General features: G+C 34.8%; 1 protein-coding gene across 1 annotated transcript in view; it reads left to right on the forward strand.

The window, feature by feature from the left end:
• Positions 1-7,034: 7,034 nt before the first annotated feature.
• Positions 7,035-25,888, forward strand: part of LOC120350072 (fork head domain-containing protein FD4-like) — a 105,052-nt gene continuing 86,198 nt past the window's right edge. Inside the window, exon 1 of the mRNA XM_039422208.1 lies at positions 7,035-7,911. Within this exon, the coding sequence (XP_039278142.1) occupies positions 7,206-7,911 (706 nt within the window). The 5' untranslated portion in view covers positions 7,035-7,205. The remainder of the gene's footprint in view (positions 7,912-25,888) is intronic.

Genomic DNA, 25,888 nt, shown 5'->3' on the forward strand with positions numbered 1-25,888 from the left:
TATTTTAACTTTCCTTGACATAATACCATAGGTAAGGAAAGTATTGCTTTCCGAAAAAAATTAAGGTACCCTGATTTCAAGTTTTCTATACGTTTCAAGGTCCCCTGAGTCCAAAAACATGATTTTTGACGACTTTTATAAAATCATCAAATTTCACAATTTACACAAAGGAAGGTGTACTCTGAAAACAATATATACAATAGTTTGATCATATAGTTTTAAATATGTAGCCGTCAATCGTCATTAAGTTATTCTAAGTAATTATTTCTAAGTATCAATAAATCTGTGGTTTTTTGACAATTTCTCAGTCTTTCACATTCAATTTTCAAGTTATGCCTCTAAATTATTCTCGTTTAAGAATGAGGCTTGCAGCTCTATGAGCAAGAAAAGTTGTGTGAGTGTAACACACCAGATTTTTTTCTTATCTTTCCAATACTGTACATGTACAAGCTCACGATTTTTTACAATTGATAATTCCATTCTTGTTAATATTATGTGATTGTATGTATGGATTTTTACAAGGAAAAAACAATTTTTTTCATATTTTGAGAACTAGGAATTATCAACAAGAAGAAACCAATGCTGGCTATGAACCTACATAATTATCAATTCTCCATTAGCGGTTTATTTATGACCACAACTACGAGCAAGATAATACTCTAGGAACCATAAAGATGTGTTGATACTATAATTTATGGGGAGACCAGCATTGTACTGTAGACTATGAGAGATTTCACTTCACAAAGTTTGTTCGAGAAAGTTTCTAATGGGGGCTTGATAAGGTTTATGACATGAATTATGACTTTTGTCTCAGATAAAGGTATCATACATATTGACTCATCTCTGATACTTGAGTGATTAAGTATGCAATAAATCTTGGCACTTCACTGTCTTTTTCCAGAGAAGCCAAATTGGTTAATTTTTCAACATTAGGAACAGACAAATTGAAAACTACTGTTTGAAATCTCATTTACTGTTCTCCCTAAAAATTGCATTGTAAAAACATCTATAAAACATGTTGTGAATAAATTTCAATTGAAAAAAAATCACAATATATGTATTCATTTATTTAATTGTTTATAGACAATGGATCCAGGTGAAAACAACAGGCATTCGCCTGAATACTGCTTTTAACCTTAGTACAGTATCTTTAGGGCCCGGTTGCACAAAAGCCGGTTGAATTTTAACCGTGATTAATTTCAGAAGAGCCAATCAGAGAAGGCCTTTTAAATAATGCGGCTTTTCTGATTGATTCTCGTGGAATATTAATCACGATTAAAATTTAACCGGCTTTTGTGCAACCGTCGCTTAGTTTGACAATGATGATTATATACTTTTATGACGAAATTCAAACTTTGAATTACAATCACTTTTTCACGAAACTCTTTCAGCCATATATAGAGCAATCATCTCTCATTGAATGCTTGGGAATTGATATTTCAGTTAAAACGCTGCAAAGTTTCTAGTCTTGAACTAATCCTGATAAACTCAATCACTTAACTGTGAGTAGAATTACATCTATAATTTTCTCACTTTCATAAAACATATTGTGAAAGTTTTAGTTTTATGAGAATATTCTACTTTTTCAGGACTAAATTCAATCTCATTATACAATAATAATGAGAAATTTAATTGTGGGTTGCCTACCCTGCCCCTGAAAACCGCTACAGTATTTATGATAAATGCCTACCATTAATTAGCGAAATTATAGTACAGTGTTGAAAGAAACGAATTCCTCTTGGTCCAGGCAATGAATGCTTAAAAAAAGGGTATAGAGGGAAATGTTGGGAAGACAATTTTTGACCCCACAGTTCTGTTTAGGGTAGAAAAGAGGTAAACATATCAGGAGTCCTCACCCCTACCCCCTGTGCTAGGTTGGTGGGGGTGGTTTAAAGGTACCATTTTTTGGTTTCTAGCATAAAACTTAAAAACTATGTATCCTAAGGACTTGACTGTCATATATAGAAAAAAAAGCATATATAATTTCCTACAATATTAATTATTTCACAACTTTTTTCATATCTCCTCTAATTTTCGAGATATCCCCTCTTGAATGTGTGTTATTTTTGAAAAAATCACGTTTGCCACCAATTTTTTTCTGTTTTTGCTCTTATAATTCTTTAAAAATTGACGGGGGAAATCCATGCTGATTATGAGTTTATAGAGCATTGAATTCTCTTCAATTTTGATGTGGAATTTCACGCTTTTACGAATTTCCCTACACCTTTTGCAGCAGCTTTAGTGTTGAGTGTGAAATCTCCATTTTTGTAACAATAGACCAATTATTGACAAAGGAATTTGGAGGGAATGGTTTTAACAATATTTTTGACTTTGCAGCTTTGTTGAGACTGGTTAGGAGGAGAACATATCAAAAGCCCCAATTCCTAACTCATGTGCTAAGGGGATGAGGGTGATTTAAAAGTTGCATTTTTCAGCATTTTGCTTCCACGCTCATGCCTTGAGAACAATGCGTTCAAACGACATAACTAACTATCAAATAATGAAGCTTGATGAATTCTCTACACTTTTTGTTTTGTGATATTCCTAACAGTTCCCGAGATATTCCCTCTTGAAGGTGTGTAGTTGTTGAAATAGCTGGTTTTTATCCTATGATTTGCTCTTTCAGTGCTTATAGCTCTCCAAAAATGCATCATAAAAACTTTTGCTTATCGTAGGTATTATTAAATTGGTTGAGTTGTATTATTTCCACAAATATCAAGTGACAAAATAAGTTACATGAATTTCCTTCGTGATTGAAACTATTGCATAGAAAATTTCACCCCCTACATTGTAGCTGCTATAACAATGAAAGGAAGACTTTCAGCTACAATGTAGGGGGTGAAATTTTCTATGCAATAGTTTCAATCACGAAGGAAATTCATGTAACTTATTTTGTCACTTGATATTGTGAAAATAATACAACTCAACCAATTTGCTACCAAATTGTTTGAAAAGTACCATAGGGAAAAGATAGCATAACAAGATGTTTAAATTTTTCAAGCCATTTTTCCGTCAACTCAAGCCGATTACTGTCGACTACTGTTTATTATTACTGTGTTGTTGGGGTGACAGTGTAAGAACGGTACTATGAGAGACTAGCAGAGTCACATAGCTCAACCAAAAACAACTAGCCTACTGGGACTATCAGCTTCAGTTAACATTGAAATTCGGAACATAAACGCCCTATACCATGGGATATCTTCTTGTGGCATTTCTTCTCCATGGTTGAAGCTAGTAAGTACCAGTAAGGGTTTAAAGAAATGAGACGGGGCCGCCGAAAACAATGGATGGACAGGTAGAAGTTCTAGTGACCCTTCAGTGATCACCTATTTGTTATTGAATTTCGACATTTTCGTGGTCTATTGTCAAGGTTTCCACTCCGAGCAATATATTGGTGGACCAGTAGCTACTTATAGGCAATTTAAGCTGTAAACCATATAGTGATTGGATGAACACACACATTACTATCGATGACAAGTACGAATTTAGTCAAACGTGTGTAAAGCCCACATCGATTTTTGAACGCAGATTTATTTGCCTTCCTTATACATTCTATGAGATTGAATGAGACTTGACAAACACATCACACACATAATATGTTTACCAAGTTGTGTTTATTCTAATTGAAAGGACGCCAAAAAATCGTAGGTTCAATAAGTAGTATCGAATTGTATGTAACTCAAATTAGTCTGTATACAGCTTGTGAGCAAGTTGAGTTTCATCAAATGAACCATTGGAAATAATACAATAATTACAAGTACTTGATCACTGATTTACATTCAATAATTGCAGAAAATACAAGTAAAAGATGTAGGGTGCAAAGTAATAGATAAGTTGGTGCTACCAGCTAGAATTGCCTTCAAGAAAGCACACGGGGCCACTAATGAGAGTGATTGAAGCGGAATCAGTGGACAATAAAGTATGCTATTCGAGAGTTAGAGGATGCACCTTTTTGCACCCAGTGCACAGGTAGCGCGGCCCCGTCTCCTTTCTTTCACCCCCCAGTAAGAATCTATAGACAATTATGAATCTCAGATCAACCAGGTTTAGGGAGATGTAGAAGAGTTGAAACAAGCCACGGTCTAATAAGAGGAGAAAAATCTTCTTCCAAGCTTCTTGATATGTAAAAACCCAGGGTTATATATTTTTATTCAAAAAAATAATTATAATACCTTTTTTGAAATAAATAGAGTAATCGGTTGGAAATACAAATTATAACAACTACTTCCAGTGACCCACACCATCTTCACATGTATTTTCTTATCCCAGGCATCATGGAACTGATCACTTAGTAAGTAGGCTACCAGTAGAACTTAGAAAAAACTCTGAAATTTGAGATCAACCTGCCTCAGCAGCGAAAGGATAGAAATTACAGAAAATAACAATAGGAGGTAGGATAGGAAGGAAGATAGAAGCATAGGAAGAAGAGTTGAAACAAGCCACGGTTAGAAGTAGGAAAAACTCTTCCATAAAACCAGTAACAGACCAGAAATTAGTGAGTAAGCACCACTAAGTAAGAACTGCGAACAAATTCTTGAAATCTGCTTTTTCTTGAAATCTGCTTGAAATTCTTGAAGTCATCCAGCTTTAGCATAAATAGTCTACAGGAGAGCTAGAACAAGCCACGGTTTTACGTCAATAATCTCTTTCCAAAGTCTTCTATTTAATATTATTATTCATTCAGTAAACTGGGAAAATAATTGAGGACTATAAAGAAGTGAACAACCACAAGACTTAACCTATTTCGGATTATGTGTAACCCTATTTGGGAGAGGAATATCACAAGGTTACCTTATGTTTTTCTATTGTTTGATGTATTATTGTTTGAATCAATAATGATATCCTGGAACAGACCAGAAAAAAGTGATGTTCAAGAACCATTGAGTAAGAACTTAGAACAAATTCTCAAAATCTGAAGTAAGTTGAGTGTGTAATTGAATAATGTTAAGTGACACATAACCTAGATAGGCCTACATTTGGACTGTTGTATAAATTAGAATTGGAACCGTTTTGGGATTATAAGCCTGTCGTACTTTTCTATAAGTTGTGTAATTCTGATGATTAAATAAATAAATAAATAATCCAGCTTTAGGATAGATACAGGAATGCTAGAACAAGCCAGGGTTGGAAGTGAAAAATCTCTCTCCTGATATCCTGGAACAGACCAGAAATTAGTGATGTTTAAGTAACACTAACTTTGAACAAATTCTCAAAATCTGAGATCAACCAGCGTCAGCTTCGTAAGGATACAGAGAGGCAGATCAGGACAAGCGGTTCGGAGCAGAAGAGTCTCCTTTCAGTTATCCTGCAAGAACGATCACCAGAACTCCTGAAGGGACGGGGGGGCTCCCCACGTACACACACACACGACCACAAAATGGCGGCGACACCAATGGCAAGGCGCCGACCAATCAGAGGGCTCGTTTCTTAGCTGGAAGGGGTGTGACCCCTCCCAAGCAGGGGGGGAGCGTAACTCCAAAAACAAACATTGGCTGTCAGGTGTGGAGGGGTGGTGAGGATGCTATCTTTCTGGTCTATCTCTCAGCGTCTGTCAGTTCCAGGAGAGTGTGCGTGTTCCATGTTTGCCTGGGATTCGGTCGTGGAATTGTTTCGGAAAGCTACCACCGTACAGTGTCGCTATCTAGGACTGGGTTCCCAGTTATCAGCTGTTTTCGCACGCGACCAACGATGTAATCGATACCGGACTGTGTTATCTTCGAGATTTGATTGTTTTTTCGATGGAGACAATTTGGTTAGTTTCGATAGTTTCGAGATTTATTCGTTTTTCCCAATATAGACAATTATAGTTCAAGAATAAATCACTAGAATTTCAAACAATTTATTATAGAATGTCATTGCTATCATTTACTAGACAAATCAGAACTTGTAATCAAGAAATCGATGACTGAAGGATGTGTTATCATTAGTGCAATACTGCTACACTAAAGGTCCGTGTTATCTACCAGATTTGATTGTATTTTTGGATAGAGACAATGATATTTCGAGATTAAATCGCTGGTTTATAATCGACAAATAGGTGACTGTTTCTTCATCATTGTGTCCATCAATAGTTGAACACTGAGGACCTGTGTTATCTAGTATCTATGAGATTCGATAAAGACAATGATAGTTCGAGATTGGATCGCTGGAAACCTGGAAGAAATTTTTGTTAGTTGATGATGAATAGATAACTGTTTCTTCCAAGTGATATCAATAATGAATAATGCAATATTGCTTAACTGATGACCTGTATTATATGCGAGATTTAATTGTATTTTCTGACAGAGACAATAATATAGTTGAAGAATAAATTGCTGAGAATCAGAAGGAAATTATGATAATATTGAGGAGTGATAAATAATAGAGAACTGTTGTTCTTCGAAGTGTTATTAATAGTGTAATTTTGCTGCACTGAGGACCTGTGTTATCTAGAATCTACGAGATTTGATTGTATTTTCGGATAGAAACAATGATTGTTCGAGATTAAATCGCTAGAAATTTCTTTGGGATCAAGGAAATCAAGAATTGAAGAATAGATTTTTATTACATGAATGTGCTCTTGACAGTACATTCTTGCTTCACTGAGAACCGGTGTTCTATACAAGATTCGTCCTATCTATACCAGTTTTGATTTCATTCTACAATAAAGACAATTATATTTTGAGAGTGAATTGCTAGAAATTTGTGAGAGATCAAAGAAATCAAGAATATTGAAGAATAGATTACTGTTGCTTCCAGGTGTTATCAATACTGCAATATTGCTGAAGGCCCATGTTTTCTAAGAGATTTGTTTACATTTTTTCAATTCGGATAATCTCAGATTAGAATTGAATCACCATGGAGTTTAAGGAAGTCAAGATTAGTAATCAAGGAATATATTGGTGTTATTCTTCCATTTGTTATCTATAGTGCGTGCAAAGTTCTTACCTGTATCTGATTGAGGACATTTTTTATCTTTACATTGTGATAGAAGACTAGGGGGTTGAAAAAGTGGACAACAAGAATATTCCAGTTAGAAGATAGTGAACAATATTGACAGTCCTATCCATTTTTAGTGTGATTTTCGAGGGTTTATGATTAGAAAATGTGAACGTTCTGACTTGTTTTACATGACTAACAGAGATTACTTGGATCAGTTGAACCAATTCTTGTGATTATGTAGATAGTTTTATGTGAAGGGACATTTTTCATCCCTGAAAGGGACAATGCCACGACCCTGTCGTGAGTCGTACGGTGACCAAAAACCTCCCTATTCCTACATTTCCCTGACGGCTATGGCAATATGGAGCTCACCCGAAAAAATGCTCCCCTTATCAGACATTTATCGGTTTATCAGTGATCGATTCCCATATTACAGGAGAAACACTCAACGGTGGCAAAATTCTCTGAGACATAATTTGTCGTTCAATGATTGTTTTATTAAGATTCCTAGGAGACCTGATAGGCCAGGGAAAGGCGCTTACTGGGCGCTACACCCGGCAGCGTTGGATATGTTTGAAAACGGGTCGTTCCTCAGGAGGCGGAAAAGGTTCAAACTGCCGAAACTGGAGAGTTTAGTGAAGAATTCTTCATCTGCCACCCCCAAGGCCCCCGAGGGACCCTCTTCAAGCCCCCCTGTGACTACCGAAGTTCCTAAGAGCGCCGCCCCCAAGCCGTTCAGTATCGACAGCATAATTTCGCCGTCACCGCCCCCGGCGAGCAATTGTGCAGCACCCCTGGGGGGCCCCCTGCTGCCTCCGACCTACCAGCACCACCCCCCTGTTTGTCTGCCCCCGGGTCCCCTGTTGCAGCCTCCCTACGCCGCCCTCTATGCCGCCGCTCTGCATGGATTGTTGGCTCCACCCCTTCATCACTTTTTGCAGCCTCTCGATTTGGAGGCCATGGCCAGGCAGCGGTTCCAGCATTTATCTGGTGAGTGATTTGAAAATTATCATTATTCATCCAATGTTTATAATATTTATCGCTCTATCCGTATACAGGTCATATATGTAATATGATAAGAATTTTAGATTTTTAAAGTTCAGGGTATTGAGATGTTGAAGTGATTGAGTAGTTAAATTGGATTGGATGATTTGATTTTATGAATGAGATGGATTCATCCGATTGAACGGTCGAGTCAGTTACACACACATCGATGTTCAGACGTTTGATTTTTTGTCATCCTTATGAATTCGACCAAATTTAGCGGAACTTGACAAACAGCATTTTCTGTTTAATCTCATATGATTTATAAAGACAGCAAAAAATTTATTTGTCTGTATCTTGCTTACAGCTTCAAAGATTAAGGATATCAGCTTTATATTCGGTCGAATTGCAAAGAATCAAGGAAAGTCTATTTCTGAGATTTTCTCTTACTGAATCAAATGCTTGCGGTATGAATTTGAAAAGGGACAGTATTAGTGATCAGCTTGTTCTGTCTTTCCATATATGAATAATAATAATATTATATAATTGAATGAGTGTATAACTAGATACCTATATCTGCAGCCTTCTCCACTACGAAGGCCTAATTTATCATGTGATATAATAGACTCATTACAACAATATAAATGAAAACATATCAAAATCCAGGAGTCTGGAGATGAAAAGTTTCCAGTTAAGTGATAATTGCACTTCAATCATATGTCTCCAGTTCTGCTGTATTTAAGATAGTGGATACTGTTTTGATAAATGAGAAGAGGCGATATTAAGGGGAAAAACAGAACTGTGAAGAGGGAACCCAATGTAGGAAGGACACATTAGGAAGAAGAAGAAGAAGAAGAGGAGGAAGAAGAAGAAAAAGAAGAAGAAGAAGAAAAAGAAGAAGAAGAAGAAAAGGAGAATCAAATGACTGTTGCGAGCTGTCAACAGTGGTTCGTTCCCACGATGTTCACGCCCGAGCCCTCTTTAGCCTCTCATTCCTTGTCTTCTTCTATTTATTTCTTTCTGTGTGATCTGTCAGAGCAATTGAGCCGTGAGCAGAGCAAATAAATTGCAGTCGCCATGTCATGGCTGATGGATGCTTTACGAATAGCAAGACAAAGACGAATTCAGAGGAGAAACGTGGAAGAGATAATAGAGAAGAAGTTGGGAGTTGGGTGTGAAGATGTGTCAAAAGGGAATTCAGGACGAAAATGGAGGAAAAACGTGTAAGATACAATAGTTAAGGTTAGTTACACACACACATCGATTTTCGGTTGTACGATTTTCTGCCGTCCTTATAAATTCTATTTAGATAAAACAGATAATGTTTAATTAGATAAAACAGATTATGTTTGTCAAGCTCCGTTTAATCAGATAGAATTCATAAGGACGGTAAAAAATCTAACGTCCAAAAATCGATGTCAGCTGATTCGTTGAAAAATTATTAAACGAATTTTTGATAGCATGAATAATATTATCAATCACAATGGAGACTGAATGCAATTTGAATATCGATAATATGATATTGTAATGTAACCACATGAATCGGCTCTGTTTGTACAAAACTTATTATTATTGTCGAGTTGAGAAGATTGTAAAATGATTACTCTCAATCGACACACGATTGTATGTCATGGAAGAGACATAAACAATGAAATGAGGGGGAATGGGTTAAATGAAATCCAAGAATAGAAAAATAATATATGATGATCGGGACAAGGCGAAAGATACAGACTGTGAGAAAGAAAACAAGAAGCAGAAGTTGGATAAAAAATACAAGAATAAAACGAGGCAAAGGAGGCATTGATAAAAGATACTTTACTTGCCTGATTTGAAGATGGTTCTTTAGTAGACACTGTGTAATTTGAGAAGGATGATGATTAAGAAGAAGAAGGAAAAGAATAGAAAAGAAGAAGAAGAAGAAGAAGATGATGATGATGATGATGATGATGAACAAAAAAATAATGACGATAATAATGACTGCAGTGATGATCGCGTGGAAAATTGATTGATGACGTCACAGTGAAAAAGTGAAAGGTGGCACAATGATCAATCTGTACAATGATTGTCAATTGGTCAATTGGTCTTCTTATTGATTGTTCGATGTCTGATACAATTTCAAATAATGATGTCCTTGAGAGAGCTGGAAAATTATGTTGAATCAATCGGAGTGACCTTGAAGTAAATTATGACTCAAAATCGACTGTACAGTGCATTATGACCCATCTTCCACATCTAGCATTCTACTTTCTCATCTGTTTTCTATCATTCACTATTTTCTACTTATATTCGACTAATTGACTGAGCGAAGTGAGGTCTAAGATACAAGTCGACGGTTTGGCATTTCTCTTAATGTTTAAATGTTTGAATGTTTAAATATTTAAATGTTTATAATATGTTGCGCATTTACGGCGAAACACGGTAATAGATTTTCATGAAATTTGACAGGTGTGTTCCTTTTTTAATTGCGCGTCAACGTATATACAAGGTTTTTTTTGGAAATTTTGCAATTCGAGGATAATATAAAAGGAAAATTAACCTCCTCCATACGCCAATATTGGAGTAAAAATCAGACTATAGAATTATTCATCATAAAGTCAGCTGACAAGTGATTACACAGATGTGTGGAGAAGCCAGTCTATTGCTGTATTTCCATAAGGTATGCAAATGGCTGCATTTCCACAAGTACCTGATTGAAACTATAGACCTTATGGAAATACAGCGATAAACTGGCTTCTCCACACATCTGTGTAATCTCTTGTCAACTAAATTTATGATGAATAATTCTAAAGTCTGATTTTTACTCTAATTTTGGCGTATGAAGGAGACTCCTTTTTCCTTTCATATTATCCTCGAAATACAATATTTCTAGAAAAACCCTGTATATACGTCGACGCGCAATTAAAAAAGGAACATACCTGTCAAATTTCATGAAAATCTATTACCGCGTTTCGCCGTAAATGCGCAACATATAAACATTCAAACATTTAAACATTAAGAGAAATGCCAAACCGTCGACTTGAATCTTAGACAGACCTCACTTCGCTCGGTCAACTAGTATATCTCATTTACCTTCTTATTGATTAGTCAAATCCGTGTCAAATTCCCTGAATGTAATACACTGAACTCAATTAATAGTTTATTAAGGGCCGGATTCCGAGCTCGCGATTTAGCTAAGTCCTAGACTTTAAACAGCTGGAGTTGGAAAATTGGCTTTCCGAAACGAGGCGAAGTCGCATTTTTATGATAGCCTAATCTCTATTTTCTCATTTCTATAATAAATTGAAAACGTAAACATTCCTTAATAATTCGAAATAGCTAAAACTTTACACTATTTTATCCTTATATTATGTGTTAAAATTTTCTAGTTTTTTCGAAATATAATTAGAAAATTGTTAGTCGTTTTACTGCTACTACGCCCCGTTTCGGAAAGCCAATTTTCTGACTCAAACTGTTCAAAGACTAGAATTTAGCTAAATCCCGAGCTCGGAATCCGGGCCTTATGAACTATTGATCAAGTGCAGTATTAGGCTACATTCAGGTGTAGAAAAGCCAACCAACGATTTTCCAAACATATTTGGTTAAGTGAGTATAGAATGTAATAAATATAGAATGAGTATTCAACGCTATTCAGATTACAATTCAATATAATTCATCATTCTTTTATTCTAGAATGTGAGAACGAATTTAAGAGTGAAAGAACGGCACAGTATGAGACACGTCATAGCTTTACGAAAAATAAGTATTAGGACTATAGTGGAGTCCACATTATAATGGCAGTGTTTGATTAGCAAATTGCTATCCTTGTCTATCATTCAACAAAGCTGATAGTGCTATCTCCTTCTCGCTTCACTCTGTTGCTAGATCGTCTTTTTACAATGGAGAAATATAATTAATAATTAAAACAATATTTAATCTTGATTATGAAAATTAATTATGAAAGAATTTGTTCCATTATGTTTGTTTTCTTTTTAATAAATGCAATACCTTTTGATCTAAATGATAAAATATCAAAGAAGAGCATAACTGAGTGGATTAAAGGTGAATATATCTTCGCTTTGATCCTAGCACTGTAAAATTATACAATTTTGAATTATCAATATAGGTGTAAATTATTCTAATTTGGACCACATTTTTAAAGTATATTGATTTAAAGTATATTTTGTGTCTCTACTTTTGTTATAAAGCCTTTTCGCTCCAATTTCTAGTTATTTTAAGGATTTTTTTAAGCAACTCTCACCAGCGGGCAAAGAGTTGCTGGTGATACCTACAAATTTCATATTTAGTTTTTCTTCTCACATGTATGTGCATGTATGTGTAATTGTATTATGAACATTTGATGTTTGCTTATGTATGTATGTGTATGGGTAAATTATTGTTTGTTTCCTTTTTGGAAATAAATGAGTTTGATTTGAAAAAAAATATTGGAAAATATAATTTCTTGCTTGATAAAATATAATTAATTGTTTTAAACGAAAATGAAGTTAATATTACATCAATAAACCTGTATCAGCTACCGTCTATGGAAGGCATTGACAAGACGCAGGATCGACAACGTTGTTTTATCTTTTTCCACTGCCATTATAACGTGGACTTTACTATAGAATGAAAGAACGAATTTAAGAGTGAAAGAACGGCACAGTATGAAAGACAAATAGCTTCACAGAAAATAACTGCTACGATTATCAGCTCGAGTTAACATTGAAAATTGGAACATGAACGCCCTAAACCATAGGATATTTCCTTGTGCCATGTTTTCCCCATGCTAAACCTGGAAAATAGCAGTTTATTTGATATATTTGTTCGTTTTGTTGATATTCTTGAAAGCTAGTCACCCAGCTTTAGAGACCATGTTTGGGCTTTCTTCAGAGCAAATAAGTTTCTCGACTTCCTCAGCACACGCAAAGGGGTGTAATTGTGATCATTGGAGGAGGGGGAAGTTTGAATGAGGAGAAGCCTATCGACCGATAAGTATGGAAAAGGGGGTGGAGGGGTGTAGAAGAGGTCTTGAAGGGAGGGTACACATGCAAAATGCAAACAAAAAGAACTTGAAAGCGAGCAGCTAGCAATAAGCGAATAGAGCGATTTGATTGGTCGAGCGGATAAAGCGAGTTCGCCTTGTTTGTACAACAATCAGGAGAGAGAGAGAGTGTGTGTGTGTGAGAGAGAGAGCTAAAGTGAGAGAAGAAGCTAGGTAGACTTGGCATGTCAAATATTCAATTCCCCCATCAACGAACTATAGTTATCCTATCCATAGTGAGTCCACGTTATAATGGCAGTGGAAAAAGATAGGATAACAACGATGCGGATCCTCTGTCTTGTCAATGCCTTCTGATGTAATATTAACGGTTGGCATTCTCGTTTTAAATAATAAATTATATATTTGATTAAGCAAGACAATTTCTTCCCAATAATTTTATAAAGAATTATCATAATTAAGACGAAATATTTTGTTAATTAGTTATAGATTCTACATTGTTGAAAGACGATCTGGGAACAGAGCAAAGCGAGAAAGAGATAGCGCTATCCGCTTTGTTGAACAATAAACAAGGAAATCAATACCATTGCTAATCAAACACTGCCATTATATCGAGGATCTGACTATAGTCTTGTTATTCTCTATTTTTATTGTATCTTCTTCAATTGTTTCGCTCTGTTTCTAGTTTTATTATCCTTCTCTTTTCTTCCTAAGTTTTCAATTTTCTTGCTGTCTTTAATTTTCTTTCTGTTTTTATATCACATCTTCTTTGATTGTTCCACTTTTAGTATCCTTCTTTTTCGTTCCTCATTTTTTATTTACTGGAGTCTTTGATTTTCTTTCTGTTTTTATATTACATCTTCTTCGATTCTTCCTCTTTGTTTCCACTCATAGGCCCGGTTGCACAACAGCCGGTTAAATTTTAACCGTGAATAATTTCACGAGAACCAATCAGACAAGGCGTTTTTGGAAAGACGGCTTTTCTGATTGGTTATAATGGAATAAATCACGGTTAAAATTTAACCGGCTGTTGTGCAACCGGCACCTAGTATCCTTCTTTTTCGTTCCTCATTTTTCAATTTTCTTGCACTCTTCAATTTTCTTTCTGTGTTTATCACATCTTCTTCGATTTTTCCTTATTTTTCTCACTTTTATAATCCTTCTCTTTTGTTCCTCATACGATAATTATCTTCCAGTCTCTTAACAGATCCCAGTCGAGTGTTGATGATATTATTTTATAACCTTCTCAGAGAATCGACAATTATCCGTTGAACACCGTCGATTTTTAAAAATACATCTCCTAATACTAGATTCAACTGCTCTTCATCTTCGTTACCTTCAGATTCCGTTTTGATTTTGACCAGAGATTCATCTCCTTCAAAATTTTCCTCTTTCCCATTCTTCGCAAAATTGTCTTCATCACATTTTAATCACCCTCTTCAATAACTACTTCACCCTCAACTCTATTACTCTATTCAACTGTTTACAACTTTCGTTACCTTTGGATTCTATTTTAATTTCATCTGGAAATTCTCCTTCTTTTAACGTTTCCTCTCTGTTCCATTCTTCGCAAAATTGTCTTCATCACATTTTAATCACCCTCTTCAATAACTACTTCACCCTCAACTCTAATACTCTATTCAACTGTTTCCCGTTTTCGTGTAAAAGTTGGTTCTTTAGTGTTTTCCCCTATATTCTCCTCTCTCACCCACTCACAATGCTTCGCTCTCACTCTCTCTCTCTCGTACTCTCTCTTTCTCACTCTCTCTGTCTCAAACTCTCTCTCTTTCTCACTTTTCAGCCGGTGATAATAATAGGTCAGTTACACAAATTACACCTCCCTTGCTGTGCTAACCTTCTATCAAACATCTTATTCTGTTTTTTTCATCAAATTGTGGTACGCTTGGTTTTGCAAATAGGTGCATTATTTAGAATTTCAGTGTGGTTATTGCTGACTCACTGAAGATTCAACAAAATACAACCTTTTTTGTTGAAACGTTCCACATATTTCGAAAAGAATACTTGAAAAGGACATAAATTTGTCCTGTATAATGCGGAAGAAGTATTTGAAGGTTACTATTTATTTCATATTTTTAGTAATTAAACTATAAACCAGCAGGTAACCGGTGCTTAGCAAGGGTCTGATTGGAGACTTGCGAACTTGACCTACTGGAATCTTGGAGAATTTGAAATAGGCCTATAACCATCCTATATAAATTAAGAATCTCTATGAAAAATTTCAAATTGATCAGTCGATTAGTTGAGACGTAGTTATTATTTAAAGAAAATCCTAAATAAATGCTGTAAATCACCCCGAAGACTTCTGCAACTATCGAATTTCCATCTAGCTGTTAACCCTGTTGTCAATGTCTGCAGTAGCAGAAGTTTTCGGGGTGATTTACAGCATTTATTTAGGATTTTCGTTTAATAATAATTATATATCAATTAGCATTTGAATGAATGCATTCTCTATTCAATTCTCCATCTGTAGTTGAGACGTGATGATGCGTCATTTGTGGATTTCCTATACCGTACGTGTAAAAGCCAATTATTTATCATTTATCATTTTATAAGATAATTGAACGTTCTACAGTATTAGGAACAAGTTAGTAGGATGTAGGAAAAGGGAATAATATTATCTAGATTAAGATTCAGGTATTGAAGTCAGCGGAAAAGATAGGAAGACATTGTTTTCACTTTCCATTTTCCACCGACATCTATTGTGAAACATCAATGTTTCAAATCATCTCGGTGGATCAGGTCCATATTGATAAATTATTGTTGATTCTTGTCTATGATGGTCAATTCTTATTCGAATGTGTCATATTCACGAAGAAAATTCATACCTTAACATGAAAATAAGTATTTATAATTTTGAGTAAATATTTTGATATTTCTCTATATTTCTACATAGTCTACAGACAATTTTGCAAAAACGTAGAGCTGGAAAAGGGTATAGCTGTCTGCATCGTATAAGAACAGACGAAGATTGCAAGTCGATGTTAATTAAATAATGCTGACCTTATAGAACGTTTGAAGTTAGGAGAGGATAGATCTATCTGCTTTGTCTAATGACTGACAAGGATAGCGAGTCAATGTTAGTCAGAATCTGACTTTGAAACGTAAATCTATAGTTATTAACATAATTATAATTATATAAAGGATAGGAGGAGAGATAAAATAATTTTTAAGATCGAAACATGTGAAATGATTGAAACATTACATAGAACTCAATATATGGAGAGTAATTTCTAATGTATTAATTTCTAATTGACCGAGCGAAGTGGGGTCTAAGATTCAAGTAGACGGTTTGGCATTTCTCTTAATGTTTAAATGTTTGAATGTTTAAATGTTTAAATGTTTATATGTTTATATGTAGCACATTTACGGCGAAACGCGGTAATAGATTTTCATGAAATTTGACAGGTATGTTCCTTTTTTAATTGCGCGTCGACATATATACAAGGTTTTTGGAAATTTTGCATTTCAAGGATAATATGAAAGAAAAAAGGAGCCTCCTTCATATGCCAATATTAGAGTAAAAATCAGACTATAGAATTATTCATCATAAATCAGCTGACAAGTGATTACACAGATGTGTGGAGAAGCCAGTGTATTGCTGTATTTCCATAAGGTCTACAGTTTCAATCAGGTATTCTTGTGAATGAGAATACTGCGTGAGGTCTACTGTTCACAGAACTACAAGTTTATATTGGAGAGATTTAAATATCAACACCAGAATCATTTGATACCGAATCAGTTACTTCAGTTTGTTCACATAAGATGTCTTTGTAATTGAGTATTACAAATTTTCAAAGCAAATAATTAATCTCATCATTGAGGCTTAACTTACACAAACGCTACTCAGGTTCGTGAAGAGACTCGACTCTAGTCGAGAGCATGTGTTTCCAAATTATGACAGTCGCGGAGATTAGAGTCGATTGGTCTGAGTGTCACCATTTGGAAACTCATGCTCTCCACTAGAGTCGAGTCTCTTCTCGACCTGAGTCGCGTAAGTGTGAGTTGAGTCTAACTATCAAATAAAATAACATCAAGCAACCATTTTGTTTCAGCTCAAAACCATCTGTAAACCGATTGGTGGGTACAAAATTGCCACCAAGACTCCATTTTGTGGACATTGATTTCTCAACTCAACTCTTAACTCATTACGTAGTCAATGTTTACAAACTTTTAATCGGCTTCTTCCTTGTTCTAGTTTATAATGAGCTTGGCATAGATATTTATTCTGGAATTTTCTATTAGTTTTCTATCATTAGTCAGTTCATCCAGTTGGGGTGCTTCAGATTATAGACTTACAAAAGTAAAGTTCCCTCTCGAGACAATATTGCATATACTGATAACAGTAAATTTCCCTCCCAAGATAATAATCCACGTTGGTGATCGTAGTTTGATTTCTATAGTGAGTGTGATGTCTACGTTAGAATGGCAGTGTTTGACTAGCAATGGTATTGCTATCCTTGTCTATCATTCAACAAAGCGAATAGGGCTATCTCTTTCTAGCTTTGCTCTGTTGCCATATCGTCTCTTAACAATGTAAAATAATTTAATTAATTAACAAAATATTTCATCTCAATTGTAAAAGTTCATTATGAAATTATTGAAAAATATAATTTATTGCTTACGAGAATGAACAGTTACATCAATAAACCTGTATCAGCTACCGTCTTTAGAAGGCATTGACAAGATGGAGGATCGGCAACGTTGTTCTCCTATCTTTCTCCACTGCCATTACAACGTGAACCTCACTATAGCAGCTTGCAATAGCTCTTGATGAATTAAATATAATTTCTGAGCAAACAAAGGTGAAACTCTGTATCCTTAAACCTTGTTCCACCTTTAAACCCTTTCCAAATTGCGTCAACGAGCCAATTACAGAAACTTTTATCAGCCCAGTCCGATAAATTGCGAATACAAATACGTTTATAGTTTGAATAATTGATTAAATAATTGGGTTATCGTGTACAACATTTCTTCCATCTTCCTCATACTATTTATTCTCCAATTATCATCCAAATCCATTTCTCCTTCCTTTCCTCCTATCTCTTACGCTATAGATATCGTCCTATAATCCTAAAGTATTCCTGTATATTTCCAGTATTTTAGTGTCGTCTCTAATTTTTTTCACTTTCCTTGCTCTATTAACATGGGTGAGGAAAGTATTGCTTTCTGAAAAAACTAAGGTACCCAAAATTCCAAATTTCTATCAACTTCCACAAGTCCCATATCTGTAAAAATTCCAAGAGCTCCGCCCCATCTATGCAAAGTTTGATTTTAGATTCCCAATTATCAGGCTTGAGATACAATCTGAGCAAAAAATTTCGAGTGGAAAAGATTGAGCAATCTTTACATGAGAATCTCTACATTTAAATGTTCAGTAACATTTCCACCTCAAATTAAAGATAAGCTCGAAATTCGAGAAAATGTGATTATTCAATTGCAAACTGTTGGCAACTGTTGATTCTATTAGATCATTCACTATGAAGAGATAGCAGACCTCGTGTTTCTGCAGCGTTATTGTCCTGTCACCAGCTGGCTTTAGATCTTCGAATAGTAGACTTGAGATACGCGTGAACACTAGCGTCAGTTAATCAATTTTCATAACGGCAAGGAAAGTTGTGTGAGTGCGCCACACCAGATTTTCTATTTTTCTCCAACACCATCTTCTCCTCGAATACAAACTGAAAGCTTCACGTAATGGAATCTTGAAAAATTGAAAATAGGCCTATAACCATCCTCGTTGAATTAAGAATCTACGTGGATGAGTCAATTATTATCCGCAATGTAGGTGTATTTCTGTTCATGTTGGTAGCACTGTTATTTTGAGTTAATGATGAATTATTTGATTATTTGTGCTTATATCTAGGCTAGTTTCAAAATGCTATTTCCTTTCCATCATCACTGAAATGTTGTTAAGGCCGCTCCACTTCATCTTCATCAACGCCACTTCACACTTCACACCACTCCACTTCACATTCATCTGCACCAACGTTCAATGAACCGTTTCCCGAGGTCGGAAGATGTATCAGGGGAAATTCATCAAAACTTTCAGTGCTATACGGGAATAGTGTTTCACAATAACTGAATGTTTATGAATGAAATTCGATAAAGTTTGTCCACTCTCCTACCACGAAAAACGGTTGATCACACTAATCGTTATACTCTTATTTGGTGCAAATGAATAGTGTAGCTGCCATAATTAACAGCATGCCAGTGACTATGAAATTGAAATAGCTGTTTGAAACTAGCCTATAAGATATTAGATATCTATTAGCCTATTTTTTATAGATATAAGCACAAATGAACGACCTACATCATCAATGCTAATCAACAGTCCAACCAACATAAAGAGAAATACATTGCGGATAATAATTGACTTGCCCTCGTATTTGCAAAATTCCAAGAATTAGTTGGGTAGTTCAGCCGTGATGATACGTCATTCGAGAATCTCCTATCTCGTACGTGTATAAGACTATTCTTTCCTCTATTATATTTTATATAAAGATTCGAGGAAAAATATGATTTGATTCACATTCTAACTGGTGAGAGGGAGACTGTAGTTCAAGTCAATACTATGGAAGAAAAAATTGGGAGACAAAATACAGTACAAAACATTTCTGTGGTGATATGAAACTAACGAAAAGTGATAGAAATGGTTGAAGGAAAGGTCTATTACTGGATTTGATATTATCAAAATAGATTATTTCAGTTAGGAAATTGGATACCCTAAAATTATTGGAATAAAACGAGAATCGAGAAACTTGGCAATAATGTCGGATCAACAGAAACTCCTGAAATTGAATTGACAAGTCAAGTAAATTGTGCTTAGGCATAGTGAGTATATACTAATAATCCAACTAAATAGAAACAAAATAGAAATAGGAGTATGAATTGTTATTCTCACGCAAAAACAGAAAACCTCGTTTCAAAATATCCCATTTTGTTTTACAAATTACTTCTTAATAAGTTTGTTCCACCTGGCTACTCTCCCTACTTAATAGAATATTCAGATCTTATTTTGGTCAACTGTTTCCATGATACATTTGTAGACCCCCATCCTAATAAAATATTCAAGACTTATTATATATTCTCCTCATCATCATTTTTTTGTTCTCTTCTATGAATCTGTTATTCCAATATTTTCTACTGAATATTTCCAAACATTCGTTTTTCTTCTACTAATATTTTCGTAAATCTGTTGTATGAGCCAAGGAAGTGTCGATAGGAATACGTGAATATAGATATGGATGATGATGTTTCGTGGTATGTATATATATTCCAAAAGTGGGGCCAGCCCACTCCAACCCTATTATTAATCCACTTAATATTTAAAACAGATTGCTCCATGCTTTTTGAAGAAAGAACACTACAAAACCGTTATTATTCACCTGAAGTGAAGCAAAATAATATTATTCTAAACAAAACCGTTGGATAAGATTCAATAGCACGATATAAATATTTAAACGATCGACGGTTGTAATACCTATAATAAAGATAAAGAATAATAATAATAATGTAAATTAGCTGGGGTTTTGCTGTTAAAACAAAGAGGAATACACCTTTTCTCCCCTTTTTACAACCCTTTCTCGAATTTTCCAATAATATTTTCTTTTTTTTTTCTATACTGTAGCTTTGCGTGTGTTTCTACTATTTGTGGGAACTTTTGTCTGTGAGAGGGAGATATTCTATATTGAGGTTCACCTTACTAAGAAAGATGGGAAAAACAGGGTCGCCAGTTCTCTGCTTTGCCTATGCCTCCTATTATATAGGATAGCTGAAATCGGTACTATTAACTGTTCCATAAATCAGTTATATTTTGTTCGTCAAAGAATAATATTTTTCAATATTCAAATAATCAGTTTTCATAATCGAGATTGAATATTTCGTTCATTAATATTATCTCTATATTGTCAAAAAACGATCTGGCATCGTCTGCGGAGCTCGAAAAGGATAGAATTATCTGCTTTTTCGAATAAGCGACAAGGAAAGAACAACCAATGTTGATCAAATACTGCCATTATAACGTGAACCTCTCTATAGCACTAAGTTGAAGTTGAGGAGAGGTTTTTCAACCCAAAATGGAACATAGAATGTTAGAACTTTGGATGTTATAAAAATTTCAATTATTTAATCAAGATGTTATCAAAATTTGGTTTTATCAAGAATTATTGAATGATAGATCACCATCATACACCTACATTCTATGAAAGTCAAAAGTGATTAATTTCATTGGGTACTAATGCAGAAGAGATAGGATTAAAGATTTTATTATACTCAACTGAAAGTTTGTATTTTTCACATGGAATCGTTGCCGTCACCGTCATACGATTCGCACCGGTGTGCGAAAATCTTAAAAATTTGTTCCATCTCGAGTTGAAACCATCAGCTGATCCAATTCATGCAGCATCGATTGAGCATCTACCCCAACAGTTCAACAAAATAGTCTCTTGAAACCTCTTTGAAGGATCGTTCAACTCCTAAGCAGTGCATATTCCCATTTCCATTCTTCAAACTCCAAAATATAAAAATAAAGTTACAGGTCTGCCGTTTGGATCCCAAAGCGAACCCCAAACAAGATTTATGACGACTTCACCACTAAAAGGTCATCAATTCTTTTCAAATTTCGTTTCAAAAGGACCGCAACCTTCTCAAGCCCTTCTTCTTCTTCTCTTCCTCCTCCTTATCCTCCACCACCTCCTCCTCAGCATCCTCCTCCTCGTCCTCCGCCTCCTCCTCCATCTCCTCACAACCTCATCAACCCCTAGAAGATTTTCGACCAAATGTGATTTGTTCAGCGTGTCAACATCCATGTAACAAGAGGGGAACACCCTCTACAGTTCACCCCAAAACACCACTAACCCAAAACAGGGGTAATCACCCGACATGAACACATTTTCGAAAAGATATTACATAACAATATAACTGTCGTACTATTTCTATTGTTGATTTCTATTGTTAAAGAAACTGGGCTCCAAACCCTCTCTGTATATGTAACAATTAACATAATATTCTTAGTTTCTCTTCCAATTGTCACCATTTTGTTGAATAGAATCAATTCGATACTCATTCAACTAATTCTGACTGAATATATGCAGAATTATAAAGATTACTGTTTAATTTATCATAGATAGACATTGAATAGAATCTGACGGTATATAATAATAAATACTATGCATGTGAATGCAATTCCCTTCCAATATTTGTCAACCAACCTACTATCTTTACATATAAAAGCGAAATGGCACTCACTCACTGACTGACTCACTCACTCACTCACTCGCAGAACTAAAAATCTACCGGACCAAAAACGTTCAAATATGGTAGGTATGTTCAGTTGACCCTTTAGAGGCGCACTAAGAACGGATTTGAAAATATTTCCAATGATACGCCCAAAATCTGCGTTTTTCCAGCGTTTTTTTAGCGTTTTATCAGCTTTATCGGTAACAACTGAACAGAAATTGTTCAAATTTAGTACAGAAGCTCATCTAGGGTGTAATGATGTTGTGTTAGAAGGAATTTGCAATAACGTCAAAGATACGCACAAAATTAGCGTGTTTCCGTCGTTTTTTGCTTTTTCTCAAATTTATCGATAACAAATGAATAGAAATTGTTCAAATTCAGTACAGAAGCTCATCTAGGGTGTAATGATGTTGTGTTAGAAGGAATTTGCAATAACGTCAAAGATACGCACAAAGTTAGCGTGTTTCCGTCGTTTTTTGCTTTTTCTCAAATTTATCGATAACAAATGAACAGAAATATTGTTCAAATTCAGTACAGAAGCTCATCTAGGGTGTAATAATGTTGTGTGAGAAGGAATTTGCAATAACGTCAAAGTTACGCCCAAAATTAGCGTGTTTCCAGCGTTTTTTTTTTTTGCTTTTTCTCAGATTTATCAATAACAAATGAACAGAAAATGTTCAAATTTACTACAGAAGCTAAGCTGGGGTGTAATAATGTTGTGTTAGAAGGAATTTGAAATAACGCCAAAGATACGCCCAAAATTAGCTAGTTTATCATATACTATAGTGAGGTCCACGTTATAATGGCAGTGGAAAAAGATAGGTGAAAAACGTTGCCGATCCTCTGTCTGTTCAATGCCTTCTATAGACGGTAGCTGATACAGGTTTATTGATGTAATATTAACTGTTCATTCTCGTTTAAAATTATCAATTGTATTATTTATTAAGCAAGAAATCATATTTTTCAATAATTTCATGATGAACTTTTACAATTGAGATTAAATATTTTGTTAATTAATTAAATTATTCTACATTGTTAAAAGACGATCTGGCAAGAGAGCAAAGCGAGAAAGAGATACTGCTATCCGCTTTGTTGAGTGATAGACAAGGATAGCAATACCATTGCTAAACAAACACTGCTATTGTAACGTAGACCTCACTATAGAAGGCAACCGTAACCCATGCTCCGTAAGGGTTCAATAAAAAACTTGTAGTAATGAAATCTTGAAGAATTAAAAATAGGTCCATAATCAACCGCCGTGAATTAAGAATCTACAATTATGAAAATGTTCAATATAATATCAGTTCGTGAATTTATTTATTTATTATTTGTGCACAAATACACAACATGAGGAAAGGCACAACAGGCTCATGCCCAAAACTGTCCATTTCCAATTTATACTATACTGTCAAAATCAAAATGTTGGTTATGTCACTTTCACTTTTTAAAATAAAATTTACGCTCTTCAATACTCAGATAAACGAGCAAATTTTGAATCAAATAGATACTATTCGATTTCCCATCTCGTACGTGTATAAGCCAGTTCTTTCCTTTATTAAAGAATAAATGGAGATTATACAGAGTGATTCTCAATGAATTATGGTAGAATGATTTAATACTCGATAGTAGAGGTAAGAATAAGAAAAGAAGTTCTTATAAACATATATCCATAAACGCTTCATTAGCGAGCTATACAGGGTGAAAGATTTCGCCCGGAATTCAGTTCCTCTGGTGAAATACACCGATGCTGAATTATTTGGGGACTAGTTTTTAGAAAAACTTATGCTGGATTCATATGGAAAAGTATTTGAAATGTCATTTAGATATGCTACTTTCATTTAAAAATAAAACTTTTCATAAAAAACCGAATATTTTATGCTACATAAATAGCTAACAACCAAAATAAACTAAATACTAAAATAAACTAATAACAACAAAATATGCTAAATCAGCTACAACCTATGAGCACAGAGGAAAGAAACACTATTTATGCTTATTCCGTGCTATGAGTTATTAGTTCTCTCTTCATAAAACAGCAAGTTTTTGTGGTGTAATGTACTACATAGCAATACATTTTATTCAACTTCTATTTAAATTTAGTTTACACAGCTTACATAATATTCTTTTCAGAATTAAATTCTCTACAATTTTTATTTAGAAAAAAAATTTGTTTACTGGTCATTAAAGAAAGTTAATGGGCATCAAGCGTAGAGGTCTGAGTTTTTCTACTCAGACTTTTTGCATATTTCAACTTTTTTCTCGAAAACTACTCTCACTACAGCTTCCAGACTCTCACTACAGCTTCCAGACAAGTTTTATTCAATTTTTCAGATATTTTCCATATGAATCCAGCATAAGTTATTAAAAAACTAGTCCCCAAACAATCCAGCATCGGTGTATTTCACCATAGGAACTGAATTCCGGGCGAAATCTTTCACTCTGTATAGCTCGCTAATGAAGCGTTTATGGATATATGTTTATAAAAACTTTTCTTTCTTATTTTCTCCTCTACTATCACGTATTAAATATCAGACCATAATTAAGAATCACCCTGTATAGATTCCCAATATACATCATAATGAATAACTTACATGTGAATGTGAATCCCTCCCTTTATATGTCAACCAACCCACAATATATATATATATAATACATTCCAATACATGTGAGTACATCCTATCAGAAGCATATACATCCAGAAGGGGGTCATGAACAACCCTCCTATAATGGAGTACAATGTTATAGTAGATTTATTGTTAGTCCTTTTTGAATGTATCAGTAGTTTTTAGGGTTGTATTCATTTAGGGTTGATCAATTGTTGTCCCCAAGCAATAGCACGGTTATGATTTGCATGAATGTTAATAGGAAGAAGATTTGCTAGATAACAAGGGGTTGAATATTGGGGTTATTGTTAGAGAATGGTTTGTCCAAAGTAATTCCCATAGCTCAATTGTCGTTTATTACCCATGATATATGATTGAAATTGACAAGCAATATGGGGGTTGCAATGTCATAAGGATTCTCCAATCTTACATCTATGATAATATCATATAGGAAAGAATTGGCTCAAAAAACGTACGGGATAAGAAATTCAGGAGTGACACAATATCACGTCTGAACTGATCAACTTGAAATTTTGTAATGAACAATTTGTAACTTCGCTGTAGGACATGGTTTTTGCTATAGTGAGGTCCACATTATAATGGCAGTGGAGAAAGATAGAAGAACAACGTTGCCGATCCTCTGTCTTTTCAATGCCTTCTATGAAGGGTAGCTCATACCGGTTTATTGAAGTAATATATACTGTTCATTCTCGTTTAAAATAATCAATTATATTTTATCAAGCAAGAAATTATATTCTTTAGTGATTTCAAAATGAGTTTCATGATCAACATTGAATATTTTGTTAATTGATTACATTTCTACATTGTTAGACAATCTGGCAACAGAACAAAGCGAGAAAGGGATAGTGCTATCCGCTTTGTTGAATGATAGACAAGGAAAGCAATACAATTGCTGATCAAACACTGCCATTATAACGTGGACCTCACTATAGTATTCCTCCCCCCCCCCACAATATTAAATTACAAAATTCCTGTAGCATCTTGTTCAGAACTAATTGTACTTCCTCATGATATGAGATTCTCCACCATAACGTCATAGTTGTATAATTTGTATAATAGAGTGGAAGTTGTGATTTTACAGAACTTATTGAAAACCTTGGAAAATACCCTTTTTTGAAAGTCTGTT

This window comes from Nilaparvata lugens, chromosome 2 (genome assembly GCF_014356525.2).
Source record: "Nilaparvata lugens isolate BPH chromosome 2, ASM1435652v1, whole genome shotgun sequence".
NCBI lineage: Eukaryota > Metazoa > Arthropoda > Insecta > Hemiptera > Delphacidae > Nilaparvata > Nilaparvata lugens.